This window comes from Rhinatrema bivittatum, chromosome 3, assembly GCF_901001135.1.
Source record: "Rhinatrema bivittatum chromosome 3, aRhiBiv1.1, whole genome shotgun sequence".
Taxonomy (NCBI): domain Eukaryota; kingdom Metazoa; phylum Chordata; class Amphibia; order Gymnophiona; family Rhinatrematidae; genus Rhinatrema; species Rhinatrema bivittatum.
The window spans coordinates 198,856,456-198,880,115 of NC_042617.1; the positions used below are offsets into that span (position 1 = coordinate 198,856,456).

General features: G+C 46.9%; 1 protein-coding gene across 1 annotated transcript in view; it reads left to right on the forward strand.

The window, feature by feature from the left end:
* The window catches only part of QPCT (glutaminyl-peptide cyclotransferase), a 116,008-nt gene extending 94,557 nt beyond the window's left edge, over positions 1–21,451 (forward strand). The window contains exons 6-7 of the mRNA XM_029594100.1: positions 3,810–3,926; positions 21,168–21,451. Of these exons, the coding sequence (XP_029449960.1) occupies positions 3,810–3,926; positions 21,168–21,313 (263 nt within the window). The 3' untranslated portion in view covers positions 21,314–21,451. The remainder of the gene's footprint in view (positions 1–3,809; positions 3,927–21,167) is intronic.
* Positions 21,452–23,660: the final 2,209 nt, after the last annotated feature.

Consider the following 23,660-nt stretch of genomic DNA (forward strand, 5'->3'; position numbering starts at 1 on the left):
AGCCAGGAATGTATTGCTTGTAGAAACAGTATATGTATAGTGAGCTAAGGGTAAATGACCAAGAATGCTGATATGGAATAATAACTTGCATACAGGCCTATCCGGTACCGAGCGGTAGGAAGAGCTGCGTTAGTGCCTACGGCACCCGCGGTTACCGCCCGCACAGTGCAGCTCACCTACCGCTCGATCCTGAGGTAAGGAATATATTGAACAGTGTTGCGGAGAGTGCCGATCCTTGTGAGACTCCTGATACCAGGGAGTACCAGTCAGAATAAGGGTCACCATTTCTGACCTGAAAGGATTTTTTAATATGGTAAGATGGGAATTATTTTAATACTTTATCCTCTATACCCAACAATTGAAGGCGAGTCAAAAATAGTTTGTGACCGAGGTTATCAAAAGCCATGGTAATGTCGAGGAATACCAACATGTAGCTGGTACCCTGGTTAAAATATCAAATTATAGTATCTACAGCAGATGTCAGCAGAGTTTCTGAAATGAAATTTTTACAAAATTCAAATTGATCTATCAGTGAGTTGGTATCCAAAAAATCTGTGAATTGTAAAACGTTAGATTCAATTACTTTAGCAATAAATAGAATTGATGAGATTGGTTGGTAATTTGTTAACATTGTAGGGTCACTGTTTTTCTTTAATACTGTGCGTATTGAGGCTTGTTTAAGGGCTGGGGGCAAGATTCCAGAGGAAAGAGATACATTGATTATTTGTACATTCAAATCTGAAATGTTTTCTCCTGGCAATAGATGTGAATCCATTCTTCCTTGAGGACATAAGATGATCTAAAGGTTATTTCCAGGTGAGGGACACCACTTTCTCCAGATGGCAAAAAAAATCTGAGTCCCTGGTCTGTAGGATACTCAGAAAACATGAAAAAGGAAAATTCTTAAACAAAAGGGGAAACCAAAGAAGAGATAGGATGGACAAAACATCCTCCTCCATATCAAAAGGTTTCCAAAAACATGGCCACAATTAAGGGAAAAGGTGTTCTGTCTCCAGGTCTCAATTCCAAAACTCCCCAGAGCTCTGGGAACACTAAAAGACATGCTGCCCTGAGAGGATCAACTAAAGGAATCCACAGCTTGAGATGGTGGCAGAGACTGATATACTGTAGGGACACACCATCTGAATCTCCCACATGGGGGAGCCAAATCCCAATACTACTGCTCTGTTCACCTCTCAAAGAACTCTCAAAGACCTTCTGGTAGAGAATCCTTTAGATTCTCTACCAGAGATGAGATGAAATATCTTTAAAAACTGTGTATAAATTACTTACTAAGGAGAGGTATATAGGGAACTGGAGGCCAAAATTGGTAAAAAGGAAAAAATCTAACGAAAAAAAGGCTGGGGGTAAGGAAAAATAAATACCACAAAAATACTTTCACTCAAAAATCACTTTTAAACAATGACACCAATCTGGACTGAACGAGTATGTAAGAGTCAGGAGGAAAAGACCTCAGAACTACAGAGATATCTTGTTGCATGAACTGAATATGTCAAAGTTTGTTATAATCATTAGTCAAAAACCTCCATCCTTCCTTTAGTCTCTAAACAACATATGATTAACTTTATTCTTCTCTCTGTCTGCACACTTCAAAGACTCACATCCATTTTCTTCTCCCCTTTTTTTTTTTTTTTAAATCTTAAAAGAGGTTTAGACTTTAATAAGCGAGACCCCCACATTGCCTTTTTTAAGCAATTCAAAAGTCCAGATAGAGATTATGAGGGGAAACTTATCTTTTATATAGCCATCTTCTACAGTTCCCTTCCAACATGTGGAGTTTCCAGACTCAAACCGCCGACATTGGCCAATCATTTTGCCTGCTAGTCTGCCTCAGGGCAGAAGACTATCTTGCCTCTGATCCAGACATATTCACTGAAGCACTGCTCTCATGCAATTCATTCAAAGCAGGCAAAACGATTGGCCAACGTAGGCGGTTTGAGTCTGGAAACTCCACATGTTGGAAGGGAACTGTGGAAGATGGCTATATAAAAGATAAGTTTCCCCTCATAATCTCTATCTGGACTTTTGAATTGCTTAAAAAGGGCAATGTGAGGTCTGGCTTATTAAAGTCTAAACCTCTTTTAAGATAAAAAAAGAGAAGAAGACAAAAAAAAAGGGAAGAAAATGGATGCGAGACTTTGAAGTATGAAGACAGAGAAGAAAAAAGTTAATCATAGAGGGCCAAATTTTAAAAGGTGTGCGCGGGGGTAGATTTGTTCACGCAACGTGGCATGAACAAATCTACGCCCGATTTTATAACATGCACGCGCTGCTGCGCGCATGTTATAAAATCCAGGGTAGGCGCGCGCAAGGGGGTGCACAAATGTGCAACTTGCGTACGCCAGGCCACGCAGCCTTCCTCCGTTCCCTCCAAGGCTGCTCCAAAATCGGATCGGCGTCGGAGGGAACTTTCCTTCCGCCTCCCCCACCTTCCCCTCCCTTCCCCTACCTAACTCACCCCCAGCCCTTCCTAGAACCCCCCCTTACCTTTGTCGGGTAAGTTGCACCTGCCTCCTGGCAGGCGTAGCTTATGTGCACCGGCCGACGACTGGCCCGCGATCCCGGGCACAGTGGTAAATGGCCGCTGTGCCTGGAGGCTCCAGCCACGCCCCCGGACCGCCCACACCCCGCCCCTTTTTGCAAGCCCTGGGGCATACACGCATCCCGGGGCTTGCGCACGTTGCCGAGCCTACGCAAAATAGGCTCGGCGCGCGCAGAAGGGGTTTTAAAGGGTTACGCATGTATATTACACCCCATATTGTTTAGAGAATAAAGGAAGGATGGAGGTTTTTGACGAATGATTATAACAAGCTTTGACATATTCAGTTCATGGAACAAGATACCTCTGTAGTTCTGAGGTCTTTTCTTCCTGACTCTTACATACTCATTGAGTCCAGATTGGTGTCATTGTTTAACAGTGATTTTTGAGTGAAAATATTTTTGTGGTAAAAAGAAAAAAATAACAAAAAGCTAGATCCCAGGATGGAGATGTTATTACATAAGCTTTTGATTGTGCTAGTCAGCCAGTACCATTTTGATATCGGGCACTGGCAGGGCAGAAGGGAGAAAGGATTGCTAATGCCCCCAGAGGACTACCCCTTCAGTGGATAAGCTTTAGAGACATGAGAGGTGGGGAATGGGAGAGGTCAACTCCAAATTGGGATATTCATTGAATTTGGGGGACAAGGCATGGAGCTTCCTTATTGAATCCTTCTTTTACATTTATAGCAGAATTAAGTATACTATCTCTCGTAGAAAATGGGTGGGACTGGCTTTACCAGTACCCCTGATGTTTGAGGACAAAGGATCACTAATACGTGCAGAATTTCCCTCCATTCTATTTTTGGCCAAAGCCAAACAGGCAAAACAAGGTCATAAATCAAAAAAGAGAAAAAAATATAAATTAAAAGGCCATGCACTGGTCTTACAAAAATTGCATGGCCTGCATCAGTCAGTGGTTCCTACTGTATCTCAGTTTCTTGCTACAATAGCGTGCCATTAGAAAGATTTCGACTTGCTGGGTTGACTGAATGGACCATTTGGCTCATCTGCCATCATTTACTATGTTATTGCCATGAGCATAGTCTTGAGCATCAATGAACCTTTATTTTTATTTTCAAACATTCCCAGCTTTACTAAAAAAAAAAAAAAAAAAGTAATGTGATTAAAAATCACAATGTAATATAAAGTCATATCCAGTACTTCAGCTTCTGTTGTCAAAGACTTTGTGAAATGTTCGGTTACTTTGTAATTTAATCTTCATACTTTTGTTTAATTGTGTATTGTAGAACGGAAGCTACATCGTTTGGGTTTGCTAAAGAATCATCCTTTTGAAATACAGTATTTTCAGAGAAACTTGCATGCTGGGCGAGTGGAAGACGACCATGTACCATTTTTAAATAGAGGTAGGCCATTTTTCATGTTTTTAAATAAAAGTTTGCAATATAATGTAATTTTTCTGCTTATGGCATAATTTGCTGTTATGCTGGGTGGTCCTGTGGACCACCGTACTCACCCTACTGGCTGGGCCACCCCAGCTGGTTCCCGATGCAGCCCCAAGCCTCCGGGCCTTCTCAAAGTGGGAGTCCACACTCCAACATAGTAAAGCACCACCAGTACGTCTTGTGGCAGTTGCTGCTGAGCCACGCTCCTCCTTAGGCGTGCTCATGCCCAACCTCCCTACATTTAAAGGGTCAATGGCGCCTGAGGAGGGGCAGAGACTTACTACTGTATTGGGATAAAAACTTGTTGTGGTCGTACATCACTGTATGCAAGCGTATGTATGGCGTTGCCTTGGTTTTGCTGATTTGTCTGCTGTCAACATGGATTCACCTGCTGTTTACTGTGTCTTTTTGGACCACTCAATAAATATATTGAACATAAAGGGTCCATGGCACCTTCTGATGACATCACATGCTCAGGCCTATAAAAGGCCCATGTTGTCTTTCCCTCACTCAACAGGTCCGACTACGTCTCCTAGAGTGTTTGCTTCAGCATTCCAGCCTCGTCTTCAGTCTTCACCCAGCCTGTCTCCAATTCTTGTCCTGCTTTCTTCGGTTTGTCTTCTGACTTCATCCCTGTTTGTTCCATTACCTTGTCTGCCTGCTCTTGCCCTCACCTGCCTGCCTATCTGTCCTTCTTCTCCTCCTTCTTCTCCTCCCTCCTTCTCCTCCCTCCTCCTTCCCTCCTTCTCCTCCCTCCTTCTTCTTATCCCTCGTTTTGACCCCGGCCTGGACCTTGGATACATCTGATTGCTGCCTGCCTCTGACCATTGCCCAGATATGTCTAACTGCCACTTGCCTATGACCCAGGTTTTTTGTTTTTTTTTTATTGCATTTCAAAATACATTCAAGCAAATCTCGAATAGGAAAACCACTGGTTTCAAAAGCACAGCAAAAATAAGCTATATAGGCCAAAAACCATCAAAAAGGAAAAGGTAACATTATTGATGCCAGCAAATATCCAAGTCCTCAAATTAAGGATCCAGGCACTATTCCAAAGAAAATTACTATTATGAGGAGAAACTAGCTTAAGGAGGGGCATTAAATCTATTGAAAAGACACACATTAACTATGACCCAGTTTACGAAAGACCGCTCCTGCCATCAGCAGAGACCCCACCTAAGCCTGGCCTCGGCACCAAAAGGTTCAACCTGAGAGGAACGTGGGCTGATGTAGGTGAAGGTCCTGACGGGTTTCTGCTTCGCCTGGGTCTGCCTGCCAATGGCGGGAACCTGCAGGTAGAGCCAATCCTGCCTCGGCCCAAGGGTCCACAAATACAACATGTGCAACTTCACTAGCTACAAAATTAGCATATGAAATAGTAGCAGTTGCATGTGGTACAGATGATAGCATGGTTCTGACTGGCCAGCAAGGTTTGGCTACCACCTGCTACATGTACTGTGGCCTGGACATTAGTTTTGAAACCCTACAGATGATGCTCCATCTGCCTTTGCTGCCATTCTAACAGGTTCCAAACTGTTTTCTGCTTCGCTTTGAGGACTTGGATATTTGCTGGATATTTGACTTGGATATTTGCTGGCATAAAGTCTAAAGGATGTGAATGAAGAGAAGAGGCATGGGGGTAGTTTGCGGGAACTATGGCTACTACCTGGAGATTAATACCCTTAGGGGTAGATTTTCAAAAAACGCGAATAGGCGTACTTTTGCTGGCGCATCAGGCGCAAGCAAAAGTACGCTGGATTTTAGTAGATACGCGCGGAGCCGCTAAAATCCAGGATTGGCGCGCGCAAGGCTATGAATTCTGTATAGCCGGCATGCGCCGAGCCGCGCAGCCTACCCCCGTTCCCTCCAAGGCCGCTCCAAAATCGGAGCAGCCTCGGAGGGAACTTCCTTTTGCCCTCCCCTTACCTTCCCCTACCTAACCCACCCACCCGGCCCTGTCTAAGCCTCCCCCTTACCTTTGTCGGGGGATTTACGCCTCCCAGAGGGAGGCGTAAATCCCCGCGCACCAGCGGGCCGCTAGCGCGCCGGAACGCGACCTGGGGTCGGGTCCAGAGGGCGCGGCCACGCCCCCGGGCCGCCCTGGGCCGTAACCACGCCCCCGGGCCCGCCCCCGAAACGCTCCCGGCACGCCCCCTAAATGCCGCGATGACCGGGCCCGCCCCCGCAATGCCTCCGACACGCCTCCCTCGGAGAACCCCGGGACTTACGCGAGTCCCGGGGTCTGCGCGCGCCGGTGAGCCTATGTAAAATAGGCTCACCGGCGCGCAGGGCTCTTAAAATCCGCCCCTTATTCAATCACTGTCAATGCAACTCCAGCATTGCTCTATGCTTCAAAGGCAAGAGGAAATGTGGGAAAAAAGGATTTGCATTCACAAAAAAAACAGGGAGTAGCTTGCTTGTTGCGGCGGTTATTACCCCAAACCAAAAAAGTCTGATACTTCACTTCAATGCATATCCAGCATAGCTCTCTGCTTCAACGGCAGGGGGGGGAAAGACTGATACTTCACTTTCAGTGCATATCCAGCATAGCTCTCTGCTTCAACGGCAGGGGGAAAAGAGGATTTATATTCAGGCAACAACCAACAAGGAATGAATTACATAGTCTGGGCAAACAAATAATTATGGGAGTAGCTTGCTTGTTACGGCGGTTACTACCCTGAATCAATTAAGCCTGATACTTCACTGGGAATACATATCCAGCGCAACACACTGCTTCAACGGCAGGAGGAATAAAGAAAAGAGGAATTATATTCAGACAACAACTAACAAGGACTGAATGGCACAAGCTGGGTAAACAAATAAGCGTGGGAGTAACTTGCTTATTGCAGCAGTTGCTAACCCTGACCAATTGAGCTGGATGCTTCGCTTGGATGCAGCTCCAGCGCTGCTCTCTACATCGAAGGCGGGGGTGGAGGGAAACTGGCACCAGGGGGTTGCTGATGGGGGCCAAGAGTAACAGGAAAGTATGAGAAAAAAAAAGTGTGAAAGCTTGCAGGGCAGACTGGATGGGCTGTTTGGTCTTCTTCTGCCGTCATTTCTATGTTTCTGTGTTTTACCTTTTATCCATACCTCAGGATAGTTCATGTAATAGTAAAATTAAACACTTCAGATAATTCAGGCGTCAATATTTTTTAAACTTTTATCGCTTAAATCACAGTCTATTTCAGCTCCTGGATTTCAGAACTCTGCGTAAAGGGGGAGGATAAACTCCTGGGCCTTGAGCATTGTCTTCGAATATTATTCGGTGCCAATAATAAAGCTTGAGCCAGTGATGTTGTTCCAACATAACTTTACTGATTAAATAGTTCAAACATGGAATATGGCATGTAGTTCAAATCTCTCGATAATATCCACAAATAAAGTCAACATAATAATCTGTGATTCTGTAAAGCCTTAATCTGTTCCTTAAGGTCCTTTCTCTACTCTTGCATTGAATATGAAGCCACCACCCTGGGTAAACTTTTAGAAGTTGGGTTCTCTTCTCCAAATTTAGTTCTCTGTGTAAACGCCTGGGAGCCAATTGCTTGACCTTATACTCTCTCACTTTAGTTTTAGTAAGTTCACACTCCAGCTAAGAATACTTTTACAACTGATGGTATGGTCCCTCTGTTACCAAGATCCCTTTATTTCCCTCTTGAAATTTAAGGCCTTCGCCAGCGATCTTTCTCTTGAAAATTAGGAACTATCGATACTCTATATCACGGATACTCCCTCCATAGTAGAGTTCCTTGTAAAAGGTACCTGAGTCTTACTGAGAATCTGGGTGGATCCATCTCTTTACTTCATCTCCTCTGCAGCTCTGTTGTAAGGCTGGGTACCTCCTTTATTCCTCTTCTGTATACTGAATTGGTACTTTTTGTGGTTAAACACTGGGCGGGTACCATTTCTCCTTTCTCTTACACTCCCTCTCGGATGGGCATCCTCTCTTTCTCCTCCAGTATTATTGCCGAATACGCAGTGGAATCCCGTGGCTCAAGATTTCTTAGGACCTCCTGTTCCTCACTCCTCTCTTGATGGTGGACAGGAAGAGTGGATACAATTTCCTCCCACACTAAAAAGTTACTAGATTCTTAAATGCAAAAATCAATACAGACACCAACAACCAGTGGGTGTGGGTTGGAAGTTTCTTTCCCACTTTCTACCAGAAAACTGAAAGGAAAAACTCCTCTCTCAAAGTGCAAACTTAAAATCCACACAGACACCAGGGGTCAACTTGCTTTTTTTTGGCCAGTGCAGCAGTCTCCAGTGGGAGTGCTGTGACTTTGGTGATAAATTCCTGATCTAACAACTAGGCTAGGCCATACTTCTATGGTAGGAATCCCATTGGGGCACTACACTAATATAAGCTGCTTTTTTTTTTTTTATTCTCAACTTTAAACATTCATTCACACCTCATACTTGCACTATATTCACTTTGTATGTGCATGGAAACACTTTCATGTATCTACCTCAAGCTACTCAGCCAGCATATACAGTGTTCGTGCAACTCTATGTCTACACTGCGTAGTTGTTTTTGCAGGGCTGGCTCAGTCACACTAACCACTGAATTTTGTTTCAGTTCATTTTTTTCATTTGGGGGAATTTTTTTTTTTTTTATTGGTTGGTTTGCTTAATGTTTCTTTTGGTTCGGTTCATTTTCCGTGCCAAAATAAGCATTAAAAAAAAAAGCACCCTGAAGCAAAAAATAAATAAATAATGGGCCTGCCTAAGGTCCTCCAACCCACCTAAAGCCTTCCAATGTCACCATGGAGCCCAGGCAAACCTGGCAGGATTGATTGCCTCTGTTCTCCTCTGAAAAGTTTGCCAAGGTCAGGTACTTCCCTGGCCCACATTTACCCCTTCCATGGGCGTTGATGGCAAAGAAAAGGGCTGGAACAATGCCTGTTTGCTTCTATCCTGATCTGCTCTTTTTAAAAATGGCACTGCATGCCCAGAATCAGGCACAAATCTTTATGGTTAATTTTTGAGGAGGCTTTGATTATTGGTGCAAACCCCACAGGTAAAAATTTCCCGTGGGGCTTGCACTGATGCAGTTACTTTGATTATTGCCCGCTATATGTGCCTATTTGAAAATCCAGCATCCTGCCCCCTTTCCCCCCCCAGGAACACATCTTAACTGGAAAACTCCCAAAGTTACTCGGGTAAAGCCCAGCTACCTCTTTCCAAAATTGCCCTCTCTATCTCTTGGAATCAAACTTTTGGATAATTCCCGCTCAGCCTCTTCAGCAGTAGAACATTTCTGAGGTCCACATTCAAAAGACTTGTCCAGCTAACTTTGGGAACAAGCTGGACAAATCTCCCTACTGAATTTTGTTTGGACAAACCACTGCTTGAACAAAATTTACCTGCATAGAAAGAGGCGAAGTTGGAGGCTTTCCCAGGGAATGGTTAAAACTACTACTACTCATCACATCTGTAACCCTTAGTGGGGTGTTTTAAGTCCCAAAGGCACACAATCTTATTTATATCTTCATGGGCTGCTCCAGCTAGCTATTCAGTCCCATGTTGACTCTTAATCCCTGGGGGGATTATGGCCCAGACAATGAAAAGAGGTCACCAGTGTGTTTGCTGTAATTTAGGTGCTTCCCATGAGGTGAGAGGCAATAAGAATTCACACAGGACCAGGACTGGGTGTTAAAATAAAGATTACCGATTCTTAAGTTAAATAAAGTCCACTACCCAAAATGATGTGTACATCTGACTGTAGTTACTGGGTTTTTCTGTATAGTTAGGTGTCCTTACTACAGACCTCTGGGAAGAGCCCATGGTGATTTTAAAGGCGCTTACTCTCCCAGCAGCTGTGCTGAGGGAATCCTAGTGGAGGGGTTCCCTTTGCTTTGCAAAACCCCTACCTTTAGACATCTTCTTTCTCTGAGACAGCCAGCCTACCCTGGTTCCGCAGGGGGAAATTCGGATGGGATCTCCTTCTCTTGCTCTTCCATGGATTCAGTTGTTCATTCTCCTTATCTGTTACTTTAGGTTATTTCTCTGGTGGAAAAACTTGGGGACAGCACCGCGATCCCAAAACCTCCCCACTACTCTTAAGTCCAACCAATACTTTAACTCCTAATCTGGATGGGTTTCTGCCCTCACTGTCTCTCACTTAGTGGTGCTTGCCTATCTAGCGAGTAGAGTAGGATCTTAGGTCTTTGGTCCCTGGACGAGAGCCCCTTGCTTCGTAGGGTATCAAGCTTAAAAAGTCTATCTCACTGTAAATTATAAGAAGGGCCCTCTGGCAGGGAGTGCGTGGTGAGGTATCTCTTCTAAAAGAAAACTCCTTTGAGCAAGGCCGGGAGGCCCTGCCAGAGTGTGGAAAAAATACATGTGGGATCTGCAGCTGCTCTTTCTAACTAACCTCCCCCCAAGTAGTAAAATGGCTGGGTTAAATAGCACTGACTCATCCAATCAGAATCTCCAGGTGAGAGGGACTGAAGGGTATGGAATGCTCCTATCTAAGTATGTTCCAAGTATACAGATACAGGGATAGAGCCAGACCCAGTAGGGGTGCCACACATCTATTACACTACTTGACGTACACAGCGTTGTAGAAGTACACATGAGACTGTAAAGCTTACGATCTAAATCACATAAGAGACTGTAAAGCTTATGATCTAATCCATTGGCTACCCATCAACTGGCGCATACAGGCATATACAGTATAAATTGCTCACCATCATTCATAACCTATGGTAATTCATAACAAAATTGCTGGCTTTCTTCAACTTTACATTTATACACTCTCTCTCGTACCCTAAGATCCCAAAACCAAATGCTACTGCAAGTACCATCTCCTAAATCTATCAGGCTAGTCATTACATGTGAAAGATCCTTCTACATTGCTGGCCCTATTATTTGTAATACTCTTCCCACACACATTCGACATAACTGATACCAAGGAATTTAAAGAGGCACTAAAAACTCATCTCTTCAAATCCGCTTTTTCCAACTAGTGATCCTCTTAATCTCTCCCGTTTCACTCTCAGATTAACTTCTTCTCTACCTTTTTTCCTACTACCTTTCTTTGTATTCCTTCTCATCCTACCTTATGTATTGTTCTTTATTTTAATTTTTAATCTATTTGTTTAAGCTTAATTTTTCTTTTTTTTATGTTAATTTTATATTGTATTTTATTTATTTAAATTTGTATTCATTATGCATGCTCCATTGTAAACCGCCTCGAACTATGAAGGGCGCGGTATATAAGTACTTTTAAATAAATAAATAAGACAAACATAAGACAAAAGAGACTTTGGGAATTTCATTTATTAAGAAAATGATGAAAACCAAGAAGGCTGTGAGCAGGACAATCAGGGGTCAGTGTTTAAAGGTAGCCTTAGAAAGTTGGGATTTTGGACTGGGTTTAACTAGAGGAAGCATGAGGCACTAACTCAGGAAATCGCTTTTAAGCGTGCAATGCAGCCAGGTGGAAAGCACAGAGTCAGGAGTTGGAGGTTAGACAAGAAGGGCATTGATAAGCATGACTTGTCTGATGAGTGGTGTTCACAAGGAGGGATGCAGGAAACGATAATAGAAATTAGGTGATGAGTTCTCCTAAGACTAGCAGGATGGTAGTCCTCACATATGGGTGACATTATCTGATGGAGCCCGGCATGGAAAACTTTTGTCAAAGTTTCTAGAATCTTTGGCCAGCAGACTGAGCATGCCCAGCCTGCTATTATCCACACATCCACGCGAGGTCCTCCTTCAGTCTCTTCTTTTCTGCGGTGTAGTTGCCTCGTGGTCTGTGGAGCTCCATTTTTTTTCCTCAAATTTCTTCGAGTTTTTCTCTAATCCTCGTCAGGTCCCCCTTCGTAGTCAGTGCCCTCCCGATATGGTAGGTTCTTTTCAACTTTTGTTCGATCTTGCGGTTGATTCCCGACTCTCCACCTTCTGGTGCCCATCGACCGCATGCCGGGTCTTTTTCATGGCGTCGACTGGTCTTCGTCGGTGCCCCCAGTGAGGTTGCAGCTTCTGCCTGGGGTCCTCGCACGATATCCGTGGATGTCGTCTGAGAAATCAGATGACACATAAGGGGCGTTGTGCGCGACTTGACAAAATGGAGAAACTTTTCAGGACCCCAAAATTCTCCACTTCTTCTTCGGTTGCTTCGATGCTCAAGGATCGCGGGGAGCCGTCCCCATCTCTGACTCTCGCGGTCCCTTTGATTTCCACCCCAAGGATCGGGGAGAGGGAGATCGATTCTCAGTAGTCTCTCCCCTCCCCCAGACCTCGGGATCATCGACTTCCTCAGCACCAGGGAAAGACCGGGCCAAGCATCTGAAATGATCCTGGAAGCATTGGCACCGGTCACTATCCTGACACAGTTCCGGTTCCGGAGCGGCATCAGTGGCCGCCGAGCTGCCATCAAAGCGACACTAGCTCATCCTCCAGTACCCCCGGTAGCCCGAGGTGCTCCCCACAGATACCAGTGCTGGGCACCGTGCCACCTCAGGGACCCGAGGATGAGCCAGCGACGCATCGTCCCCCTCCATCAGTCCTGACCACTCAGGACTTCCAGGAGGAGTTGTACCGAAGGGTGCAGTCGGCGGTGCTCAAAGTGCTGCAAGGCATTGAGATACCGGCGCCTCCAGCCCCCAAGGCAGGGCCCGAGCCTCCGCCATCAATTGTAGCACCCTTGCTGGAGCATCTGGATGTTCTTCTCGGTGCCCTACCGAAGTAGCCAGTGCCCGAGGGGCCATTGATGCCCTGCCGGCCATCGATGTCCTCCACCAGAGTGATCTCGATTCCCGGATCCTCCGAGGAGGATGAAACATCCAGGACTGGGCGCCCTTGCCCCCTTGCCTTCCCCGAGCCGCTGCTGGGCCCTTCTGGCTTGCCACGGCCAATGACCCCCTTGATGCCAGGGATCCGTCAGTGCCCCTGCGCCCCGGGTCAATGTGCCAGACGGCCTTCACCCTCGGCATCCTGGCCCAAATGAGGAAGAGGGTCCTTATGACCCTTGGGGTGATGACTTCACAGACTCGTCCTCTGAGTACTCCAATGACCTGCTCTTGGAGCCTTTGCTCCCAGAGGAGTGGCATCGGTCACCACCTGAGGACCTGTCATTTGCAGGGTTTGTTAGGGCTAGGGCTGAGGCCATCCCCTTTCAGCTCCTTATGGAGGAGGATGCGCACACAAAATGCTGGATGTGATCCAGTTCATTGATGCTCCTAATTAGATCATGGCAATCCAATCCATGACATTTCTAAGGAACATCTCCTCCACATGTGGGAGCACCCCATTTCCGTCTCCCCAGTAAACAGAAAAGCAGATGCCACCTACTTGGTGCAGCAGGCCCTGAGGTTCGAAAGGAGGCAGCTCTCCCACCAGTCGGTGGTAGTGGCGTCCACCCTAAAAAAGGTCCAGTGCTCCATACCCATGCCTCCGCTCCTCCAGGATGTGAGCATAGGAAACTTGACGCCATAGGGAGAAAGATCTTCCAAGGTGCCATGCTGGTCGCCCACATTGCGGCTTACCAACTCTACATAACTCAGTATAACCGCAATCTCTGGAAGCAAATCCAGGATTTTGCACAGGGCCTTCTTCAGCAGCAGCAGGAAGCGCTTTCCGCAATTGCCTTGCTGGGTCAGGAAGCAGGGAAACACAAGGTGCGTTCTACCTACGATGTTTTTGAAACTGCAGCCCACTTAACCACCATAGGCATCGGTGCCAGACGAATGGCTTGGCTCAGGGCCTCCCTTGTATAGGCGAGAACCTGTTTGGGGACAAGGTTTGGGATGCAATGGCACAGCTGTAGGACCATCATGACACCCTCCAGTAGCTATCTGCTAGTCCCTCATAAGGGCCATCCTCAGCCAGGAAATCCTCCAGACAAGGCTCTCGTAAGTCCTTCTACCGACAGTGGAAGAATTACCCTCTGGCCGCTCGAACTCGCATGCCCCAGACTAGTTTTAGGGGGTCGCCCCTGCCAACAGCAGGCCCCCAGACTCCAATCGGCACCCCAGCAAACCCCGGCCACAGGCTTTTGACTGGCGGCGAGGGAGAAAAAGTCAACTGGCAGTTCCGCTAGCACCCGATCCACCGGATGGTGGCAGGCTCCTCAGCTTCGCCCGACGCTGGGAGGGCATCACGTTGGACCGCTGGGTCCTTTCCATCATTCGCCAGGGGCACCGCCTGCACTTCAGTCGGCTCCCAGAGACCTCTCCCCCATGTCCATCGTGGAGTTCATCCACCCACATGGACGTTCTTCAACAGGAACACTCCACCCTTCTTACAGCGGGCGCAGTAGCACCATTCCCTCGCACACAGCAAGGTTGTGAGTTCTAATCGAGCTATTTCCTCATCCCAAAAAGGAATGGCGGCTTGCACCCCATCCTCGACCCCAGGGCATTGAACAAGTTTCTCGTAAGAGAAAAATTCAAGATGGGCTCCCTGGGCACGCTGATGCCCCTTCTCCGACGAGGAGACTGGCTTTGCTCCCTCTATCTGAAGAAGGCATACACACATATTGCAATAGTCCCCAACCACAGGAAGTACCTCCACTTCATGGTGGGGAACACACATTTTCAGTACAGAGTGCTGCCATTTGGGCTAGCATCAGCCCCCTTCATCTTCACAAAATGCTTGGCAGCAATGGCTGCCTACCTCAGGCGTTGCTTGGTCCATGTGTTCACATACCTGGATGACTGGCTGGTCAGGAGCGACTCCGGCTCCGGAGCCTTGCAAGCTCTGGCCCTGATGGTTCAGACCCTTAGATTGTGGGGTTCGTTATCAACTTTCCCAAGTCGCACCTCTGCCTGTCCTCCCAGATGGACTTCATAGGCACCAGGTTGGACACGGTGCAAGCGAAAGCTTTCTTGCTCAAGGATCGAGCGGTTGTCCTCTCCTCGCTGGCCACCCTCATCTGCAACAGTGAAAGGGTGTCAGCCCGTCTCCTACTCCACCTGCTGAGCCACATGGTGGCCTCCGTCCATGTGACACCCTTAGCCTACCTCCACATGAGGACTCCTCAGTGGGCCTTGTGGTCTCAGTGGCAGCAGGCATCCCAGGCTTTGAGGCTCTGATCACGATCTGGAACACGGACTTCCCTTACAACCTGTGTTGCCCACCACCGATGCTTCTCCTCAGAGGTAGGGAGCCCACACAGACAGCCTGCACACTCAGGACCTCTGGACTGCTGCTGAAGCACTTTGCTAGATAAACCTTCTGGCGCTTCAGGCAATACGGTACACCTTGTGAGCATTTCGGGATCAGTTGTCATCCAAGATAGTTCTGATCAGGACAGACAACCAGGTCGCAATGTGGTACATCAACAAACAGGGAGGCACAGGCTCGTTCATCCTTTGCCAGGAGGCAGTGAAGGTTTGGAAGTGGGCCCTCTCCCAAGGGATGTATATCCAGGCGACCTACCTGCCAGGTCACCTCAACACATTGGTAGACTGCCTCAGCCGGTCCTTTCAGCCACACAAGTGGTCTCTCAACCCTGCAGTAGCAGCCATATTATTCCGCCGCTGGGGTACACTGGATGTGGACTTGTTCCCTTCCCCTCTCAATCACAAGGTGAGCAGGTTCTGCTCCCTAGTAGCAGGGAATGGTCACCCGGCCCGTGATGCCTTCTCCCTTCACTGGGGGCAGGACCTTCTGTATGCGTACTCTCCTCTCCTGCTCCTTTCAAAGAGTCTGTCGAAACTCCAGGAGGACAGGGGGAGCATGATTCTCGTGGCACCCTCCTGGCCTCAAGAGGTCTGGTTTCCACTCCTACAGGACCTGTCGGTCCATGCGCCAGACCCACTGGGGACAGCACCCAACCTCATATCGCAGAACCAGGGCACCCTGCGCCACCCAAACCTCTGGGCACTAGCCTTCACGGCTTGGATGTTGAGCGCATGATCCTCCAACCATTACAGCTTTTGGACTGTGTTTCTCGGGTCCTGATCGAGTCCCGGAAACCTTTGACTAGGGAGTCCTACACCTCGAAGTGAAAATGCTTTTCCATCTGGTGCAGAGGGCATGGGTTGGACTCCTTTTTCATGCCCTCTCCCCTGGCTGCTGGACTACCTGTAACACCTGTCTGAGTCTGGGCTACAAACCAGTTCTGTCAGAGTACATCTCAGAGCTGTCATGAGGGGTCACTGGCACGCCCATTTTGGTCCAGCCCCTAGTTGGCCACTTCATGCGGGGTCTCCTCCAACTGAAGTCCCCTGTTCGGCCACCGGCAGTATCCTTGGAGCACAATGTGGTCTTGGCGAGACTGATGCAGCCTCCCTTTGAGCCCCTGCAGTCCTGTGGTCAGAGGTTCCTCACCCGGAAAGTCAAATTCTTGGTGGTGATCACTTTCACTCGCAGGGTCAGCAAGCTTCAGGCCCTGGTTACATACGCACCCTACACGAAGTTGTTCCATGATGGTGTGGTCCTGCATATGCATCCTAAGTTCCTGCCCAAGGTGGTGACTGATTTTCACAGTTGATCGTTCTATCCACCTTCTTTCCAAGGCCACATTCCCAACCAGGAGAACATGCTCTCCATACCCTGGACTGTAAAGGGTGCTGGCTTTTTACCTAGACCGCACATCGAGCCACAGACAGTCCCACCCAGCTCTTTGTGTCTTTTGACCTCAACAGGCTGGGGGCAGCGGTGGGTAAGCAAACCCTATTGAATTGGCTGGCGGATTACATTGCCTTCTGCTATGCGCAGGCAGGCCTCAAGCTGGCTGGCAGAGTGAAGACTCACTCCGTGCAGACCATATGCATACGGTCCCTGTCGCTGAAATTTTCTGGACTGCGTCCTGGAGTTCCCTCCACATGTTCACAGCTCTCTACTGCCTTGACAAGGATAGCCGTCAGGACAGTGCCTTTACTCAGTCCATCCTGTGCAACCTGTTCCAGACTTGAATCCAACTCTCTTCGCTCGTGCTCCTTCTGGGACCAGACCACCTCCTGTTCTTTCCCACAGCGCTGCAGTTGTGTTGTGCACATTGGCACCTTGTTCGGCCGCTGTTGGTCTCTCTACTCGAAAGGAGTGGTCTGGAGCTCTGTACCCACCCACATGTGAAGACTACCATCCTGCTTGTCCTAGGAGAAAGTGCAGTTACTTACCTGTAACAGGTGTTCTTCTAGGACAGCAGGATGTTAGCCCTCAGGAAGCCCGCCCACCTCCCCACGAGGTTGGGTTCACCTTCGGTTTGTTATTTTATTTTTTGATCGCCAGCTTTGCTATGTTACGAGATTGAAGGGGGACCTCACGTGAACGCACGGATAGTAGCAAGCTGGGTGAGCTCAGTCTGCTGGCCAAAATTTCTAGAAACTTTGACAAAAGTTTTCCATGCCGGGCTCCATTGGATGATGTCACCCACATGTGAGGATTACCACATGTGAGAACTAACATCCTGCTGTCCTAGGAGAACACCTGTTACAGGTAAGCAACTGTGCTTTGTGGAGTGAAGGCTTTTGTAGGTGAATAAGAGGAGGTTGAACTTAAGCAGTAACAGAGAGGGATCCAATGTAGTGACCTGAGAAGAGAGGTTATATGGGTGTAGCGATTTTGGTGAAGGCTAAATTTGTGCAGCTGAATTTTGGATAGATTGTAATAGACAGAGATAGTTGACTGGGAGACTGGTGAGGAGAAGGTTGCAGTAGTCTAAGAAGAAAGTAGTTAGAAAATGAATAAGATTTTTGGTAGTATGTTCACAAAGGAAGGAACACATTATGGTGATGTTATGGAGAAAAAAATGACACAGTTTAGCAGTGAATATAGCCAGATATAGTACACATAAAACATTAAAAAAAAAAAAAAAAAATCTTGCTCTGCAGCCATAGCCCCCAAGTAGATTTCCAAATTGGCTGGCAGGCCTGTATCCCAACCTCCAAGCTCCTATACTTTAATAAAAAGCAGCGTCAGGGCAGCCTCCCTTGGCAATTCAAACATTTTTTTTAACTAGGAAAGGGAGGTCCCCCAGCCAACTCCATGTCTAGCTCTTGGTAGAGCAGCCCAAATAGTAAAGGCCTCTGGAACAAGCCATTGCTCCCAGCATCGTAAGTCATTGCTTTGACAGCAAAGTTGGTAGCATAACTGCTAGTACTGCTGAAGCAATAATATTACTTACAGCAATGCCTGTAGTTTACATTTTTTCTTACATGTATTTTTTACAGTACGGAGACCTTAAGGTCAAGGGAGGCATAAGCCCATTTGCCTAATTTAGAAATCTACTCGTAGGGGAGAGGTGCTACAGCAGCCCGGCAGATTGGTTTCTTTTCTTTAAGTGTATCAGCACATAACCAGCTATATTCTTTTGAATATAACCGGTTAAGTCTAAAGTTATTTGAGAACGTGTTCCCAGATAACATGGGGCCAGCTAGTTAGTTAGAGTTAGCTTTAAAATGTATTTGGTTAAGAATATAAGAGTTAGCTAGGTAACTCATCCCCTTCTTGGAACACCTCCGAAATTGCCCCTTACTTATTTGACTAAATTTAAACTGGATAATGACTAATCCGGCTACAATTTAGCCAGATAAAGTGCCTTGGATTTTCAAAAGTTGGCATTTTCCCGGATAACTTGTGAGTTATACAGCTAAATGCCTTTGAATATTGGCCCCAGTAATTGTTTCTTTCGCAAACTTTAAACGCACACTTCCCCCATAGCAAATTAATGTTCAGCATACAAAGTCCTCGTTCCCTCGCGCCTCAGCCCCCTTGCAATAAACTTGTTTAGAAGTAAATCTAACGCATGGGGCTGTTTCTCAGTCCTGAGTGCAGAATCCAGAAAACAGGAGAAGCTTAGGGGCGGATTTTAAAAGGAGCGCGAATAGCCTACTTTTGTTTGCGCTCCAGGCGCAAACAAAAGTACGCTAAAAACCTGGATCGGCGCGCGCAAGGCTATGGATTTTGTATAGCCGGCGCACGCCGAGCCGCGCAGCCTACCCCCGTTCCCTCCGAGGCCACTCCGAAATCGGAGCGGCCTCGAAGGGAACTTTCCTTTGCCCTCCCCTCACCTTCCCCTCCCTTCCCCTCCCTAACCCACCCGCCCGGCCCTGTCTAAACCCCCCCTTACCTTTGTCGGGGGATTTACGCCTCCCAGAGGGAGGCGTAAATCCCCACGCGTCAGCGGGCCTCCTGCGCGCCGGGACACGACCTGGGGGCGGGTCCGGAGGGCGCGGCCACGCCCCCGGGCCCGCCCCCGGAACACTCCCGACACGCCCCGAAAACGCCGCACGGGTCGGGCCCGCCCCCGACACGCCCCTCCGAAAACCCCGGGACTTACGCGAGTCCCGGGGCTCTGCGCGCGCCGGTAGGCCTATGTAAAATAGGCTTACCGGCGCGCAGGGCCCTGCTCGCCTAAATCCGCCCGGTTTTGGGCGGATTTAGGTGAGCAGGGCTCTGAAAATCCGCCCCTTAAATTTTAACAAATGTAGACCCCCCCCCCCTGCCACATACACACACCCGTGAGTCTTTATTGGGTGGCCCTAGCTTAAGCCCTGTATTAGGAGATAGGGATGGTGCATGCCAGTCCAAACCTCCAGCCTGTATAAAAGCAAGCACAGCGGGAAAACAGTGTGTCAGTTTCAATTTGGATTTTGGAAGAGGAGGAATGCTGTTTTGTTTTTTTTTTTGTTTGCCTATTTCCAGTACCAGGCCTCATGTTTGGATTCCCTGGATAGATAGGAAACTTGCTCCCTTCTATTATACCATCTGTCTGGTTAGGTTGTCTCCAGTCTTGAGTTTTTTTCCCCCCTCTTGTGATTTTTGAGAATGTTGAAGTCACCTGTGAGGTTCCTGGCTCAGGAGAGGACTTCAGGGAAATCTTTTCCTCTGGAAGGGTCTGGAGATAACCCTCTGACACCATCCTACCACCCATGGATAGCAGTTCAGCGGTTGACCCACTGCTAGAGGATCCCTCTATGGTACTTTTCTAAAAATACTTTGTTTTTCCTGGTTTTGGAAAGAGATTTTTGCCCTGCCATCCTTCTTGCCCAGTGGAGGGGAGAATCTGGAGTAAATTATTTGGAATATCTGGAGAATCCAACTAGAATCTCCACCTGGGGCAGAAGACAAGCAAGGAAGTTGCAAGAGGTCTTTACATCCCTGAGCTTTATATCCCTGCACCTAGGACAATCACCCCCTTGCGATACTTACCAGTCCAAGCACTGGAGGGTAAGTATCTCAGGACCAAATCTGAGGGAACAGCATTGAGGACAAGAGGAACAATGTTGGGAAACATTTATGGATATTAATGTCCCAAGAACAAAATGTGTATGGTGCCAGATGATTAGATGATTACATTTGATGACCTGCAGTAAAGTTATTTTTGGAGCACCCAGTCAGCGTGTCCAGTTGTTTTATTCTGCACCTACACCTAAATAACCTTACGTACACCTACAGAGGAGATTTTCACCCCTGTGCCTTGGACCATGGACGTTCAGCCCCCCCCCCCCCCCCCCCCCAGTAGGGGAATCCATCCCTAGTACTGGTACAGACTGTGAGATTGTGTGAGCTTTAGGTCTGAGTGTGAGGTCTGCACCTTTCAGCCAAAACCCCAAAATAGAGGCTACATAGATCTCCAGGAGAGAACAATCCAGATACGAGGGTGTGCTTTTGCCTGTGTTTGGTTAGGATCTTGAAAAAGCAGAATGAGAGGACATGGTCGGTGAGAGAAAGGAGCATAGAGGAATCTGCCCACTCTGATTCAGACAATCTCCAGTATCTCACCATTCCCCTCTTTATGAGTAACATTTAGTGTAGGCCAAGCAATAGCTGGCAAGCACAGCCTGTCAGAGATAGAAAGCTGATAGAAAAGAACTCCACACTCAAAGTGAGACCAATTGATTTTTTGAGGGCCAGACTACAGTTTGACTTCAAGCCTCGGAACGTCTGTTATGGTCTTTGGCTGCACAAACAAGGTCAGGGATAGGAAAGACTTGTCTACTGTTAACCTATTGATGAGAAATACATTTGTGCTGTGTGTGTGAATAAATACATATGTATTTTTGAAGTGCTTTTCATAGGCCTCTCTCTGTCACTCTCTTCTTCTCTTCCATTTCTCTGCTGCCGTATACTCCACATCACCTATAGATGCAGAATGGGAGAAATGTCTTGTGAATCAGGCCCTGGGTGCAGCATAAACAAATAACTAAATTACAGTACGTAGTGGGTGTTTGCCAAGAAAATAAATGCTAAAATGAAACAAAATGATCGTTTTCCACATCTAGTTTCATTTTTCCTGAACAGGTGTTCCAGTTCTGCATCTGATTCCATCTCCTTTCCCTGAGGTGTGGCACACCATGGAGGACAACGAAGAAAACCTGGACTCTTCTTCTGTAGATAATCTCAGTAAAATCATCCAAGTGTTTACGCTAGAATATCTAAATATGTAATTTCCATGTGCCATAGCACCATTCATAACTAAAGGCTTAGTTATGTTTAATATTACTGCCCGAAAACAGTGTACCTTAGCTGTATTGTATTTATTTGTGGCTGCACCCAAATCAAAATGTCCTTTGGCATCATGACAACTCTTGTCTACTGAACTAATTCAAGTATCACTGGCTGCCAGCACTATTAACTGTTCACATGTAAATGGGTTTATTTGCAAGGAGGGTGATTTTCAAAGGGACCTCTGCGGGTAAACCTGTTTTATGCACCGAAATGGCCTTTTACAAAATAGAAATTGCAATAGGGAGCACTACTGCACTCAAATAATCACAGCAACTAACAGGAAATGTGCAGAATAAATTCAATGTCCACACACAAACTTCTTTGTGGTATAATTTCTTTCATTTCAGACGGCAACTCCACAGTGTGTAAATTACAGCATTAAAGATGCAAAGGGGAGGGTCCCCCGACATGGACCCGTGTGTCGCCGCGAGGCTGCGTTGGGAGGGACTCCCAGTGACACCACCGTTCGAATTGCACTAAGAACAACTAAACATTTTCTGCCCGTCTCTCCCGACGCAGCCTTGCGGCGACTCACGGGTCCGTGTCGGGGGACCCTCCCCTTTGCATCTTTAATGCTGTAATTTACACACTGTGGAGTTGCCGTCTGAAATGAAAAAATTATACCACAAAGATGTTTGTGTGGACATTGAATTTATTCTGCACATTTCCTGTTGGTTGCTTTTACAAAATAGCCCATTCGATATATGTGAATAAACTTATGCACATAGATCACGTTTACTTGTAAGCTCACCTGGGCTGAGCGGAGTCATTTATGGGCATGGTGTGGGAGAAGGGTTTGGATTTGCACGCAGACTTCTGGATTTTCAAAAGAATGCGTTTAAACTTTTCCTGAAAAATTTGTGTGGACGTTTTAGCAGGTGTAACTTATTTTTGTTGGGGGAGGGGGAGTAGATTTGGTGGGATAATTTTCCAGGTGAACTTATGTGTCTGCCTTTGAAAAATGGTGTGACGTATGTCACATATTTGGCTACTCCTTTTTTTTTTTTTTCTTTTTTTTTTATGTGTGATGTTACAAAATTACCCCCATTCTGTGCACAGTTTATTCACAGTACATGTTATCTGAGGGTGCATTGTAGAGGTGACTGTTCTAGAGCCTTATTATTCATGCTTCTTTTTACTCATACTGAGCGTAATTTTAAGAGAAAGCACTGCAGGTAAAACACTGCTTTATCTGCAGAAATAACCCTTTGAAAAATTGCCCGCCCTATGTGCAAGTAAAATTCTGAACATACAGCCTATCTTCACATTTTTATATGCACAGTGGAGAGGCATTCTGGGGGATGAAATCTGGATGGAATGTGGATTTACACACACACACTTTTTGATTTTGAAAAGTATGTGTGTAAATTTTCCTGGCAAAAGCTTCCCACCCAAATTAGCAAGTGTAATTTTTGTGGGGAGATTTGCCAGGGTGATTTTCAAAGGAAATTTGCATGCATACGTTTGCGTTGATAATCGTTATAATTTATGCATGTAAGCAGCCTACAGATATGTGCAGGCAGATACAAAATTACTGTTCCTCCCACCCAAACACACTATGCACAGTTCACTGCTTATTTATTCTGTCCTGTGTTTGCTACCTTTCCAGCATTTGGATTCATGCACTTCAAGGTCCATTTCCTAAACAAGATCTAACAAAAAAGTCTCTTCTGCGCGACCCTTTATGACCTCAGAAATGTGCCCCTGCGGTCTTCCTCCCTTCCTGTCCCTGAAACCTGAACTCATCACCTCTTTAATCTCTGAACACTATTGGATAGAGATCTAAACCCACGTGCCCTATATTGTAGAGCACAATGCGCTACTGCTGAGCCTCTTCTCTCATTTTGTAAGTTATCGTCTTCTCAGTTTCACTTTTTTTGGGGGGAAATTTCCAAACTGGCCGCAGTGGGACAAAATCTTGGTCATGAACTGTATACCAGGTTTTAAATCGAAAGGGGACACACCAGGGGCAGCTCAAGGCACAGACCACCACTCTCTCATATACACACACCTCTCACTCACCCACCCATACATACACATACCCTTCCCCACGCACCCTCTCATATATACACACACACCTCTCACCCACCCACACATACACACACCCTTCCCCACACACTCTCTCATATACACACACACACACACCTCTCACCCACCCCATGCACTCTCTCATATACACACACACACACCTCTCACCCACCCATACATACACACCCTTCCCCATGCACTCTCTCATATACACACACACACACCTCTCACCCACCCACCCATACATACACACACCCT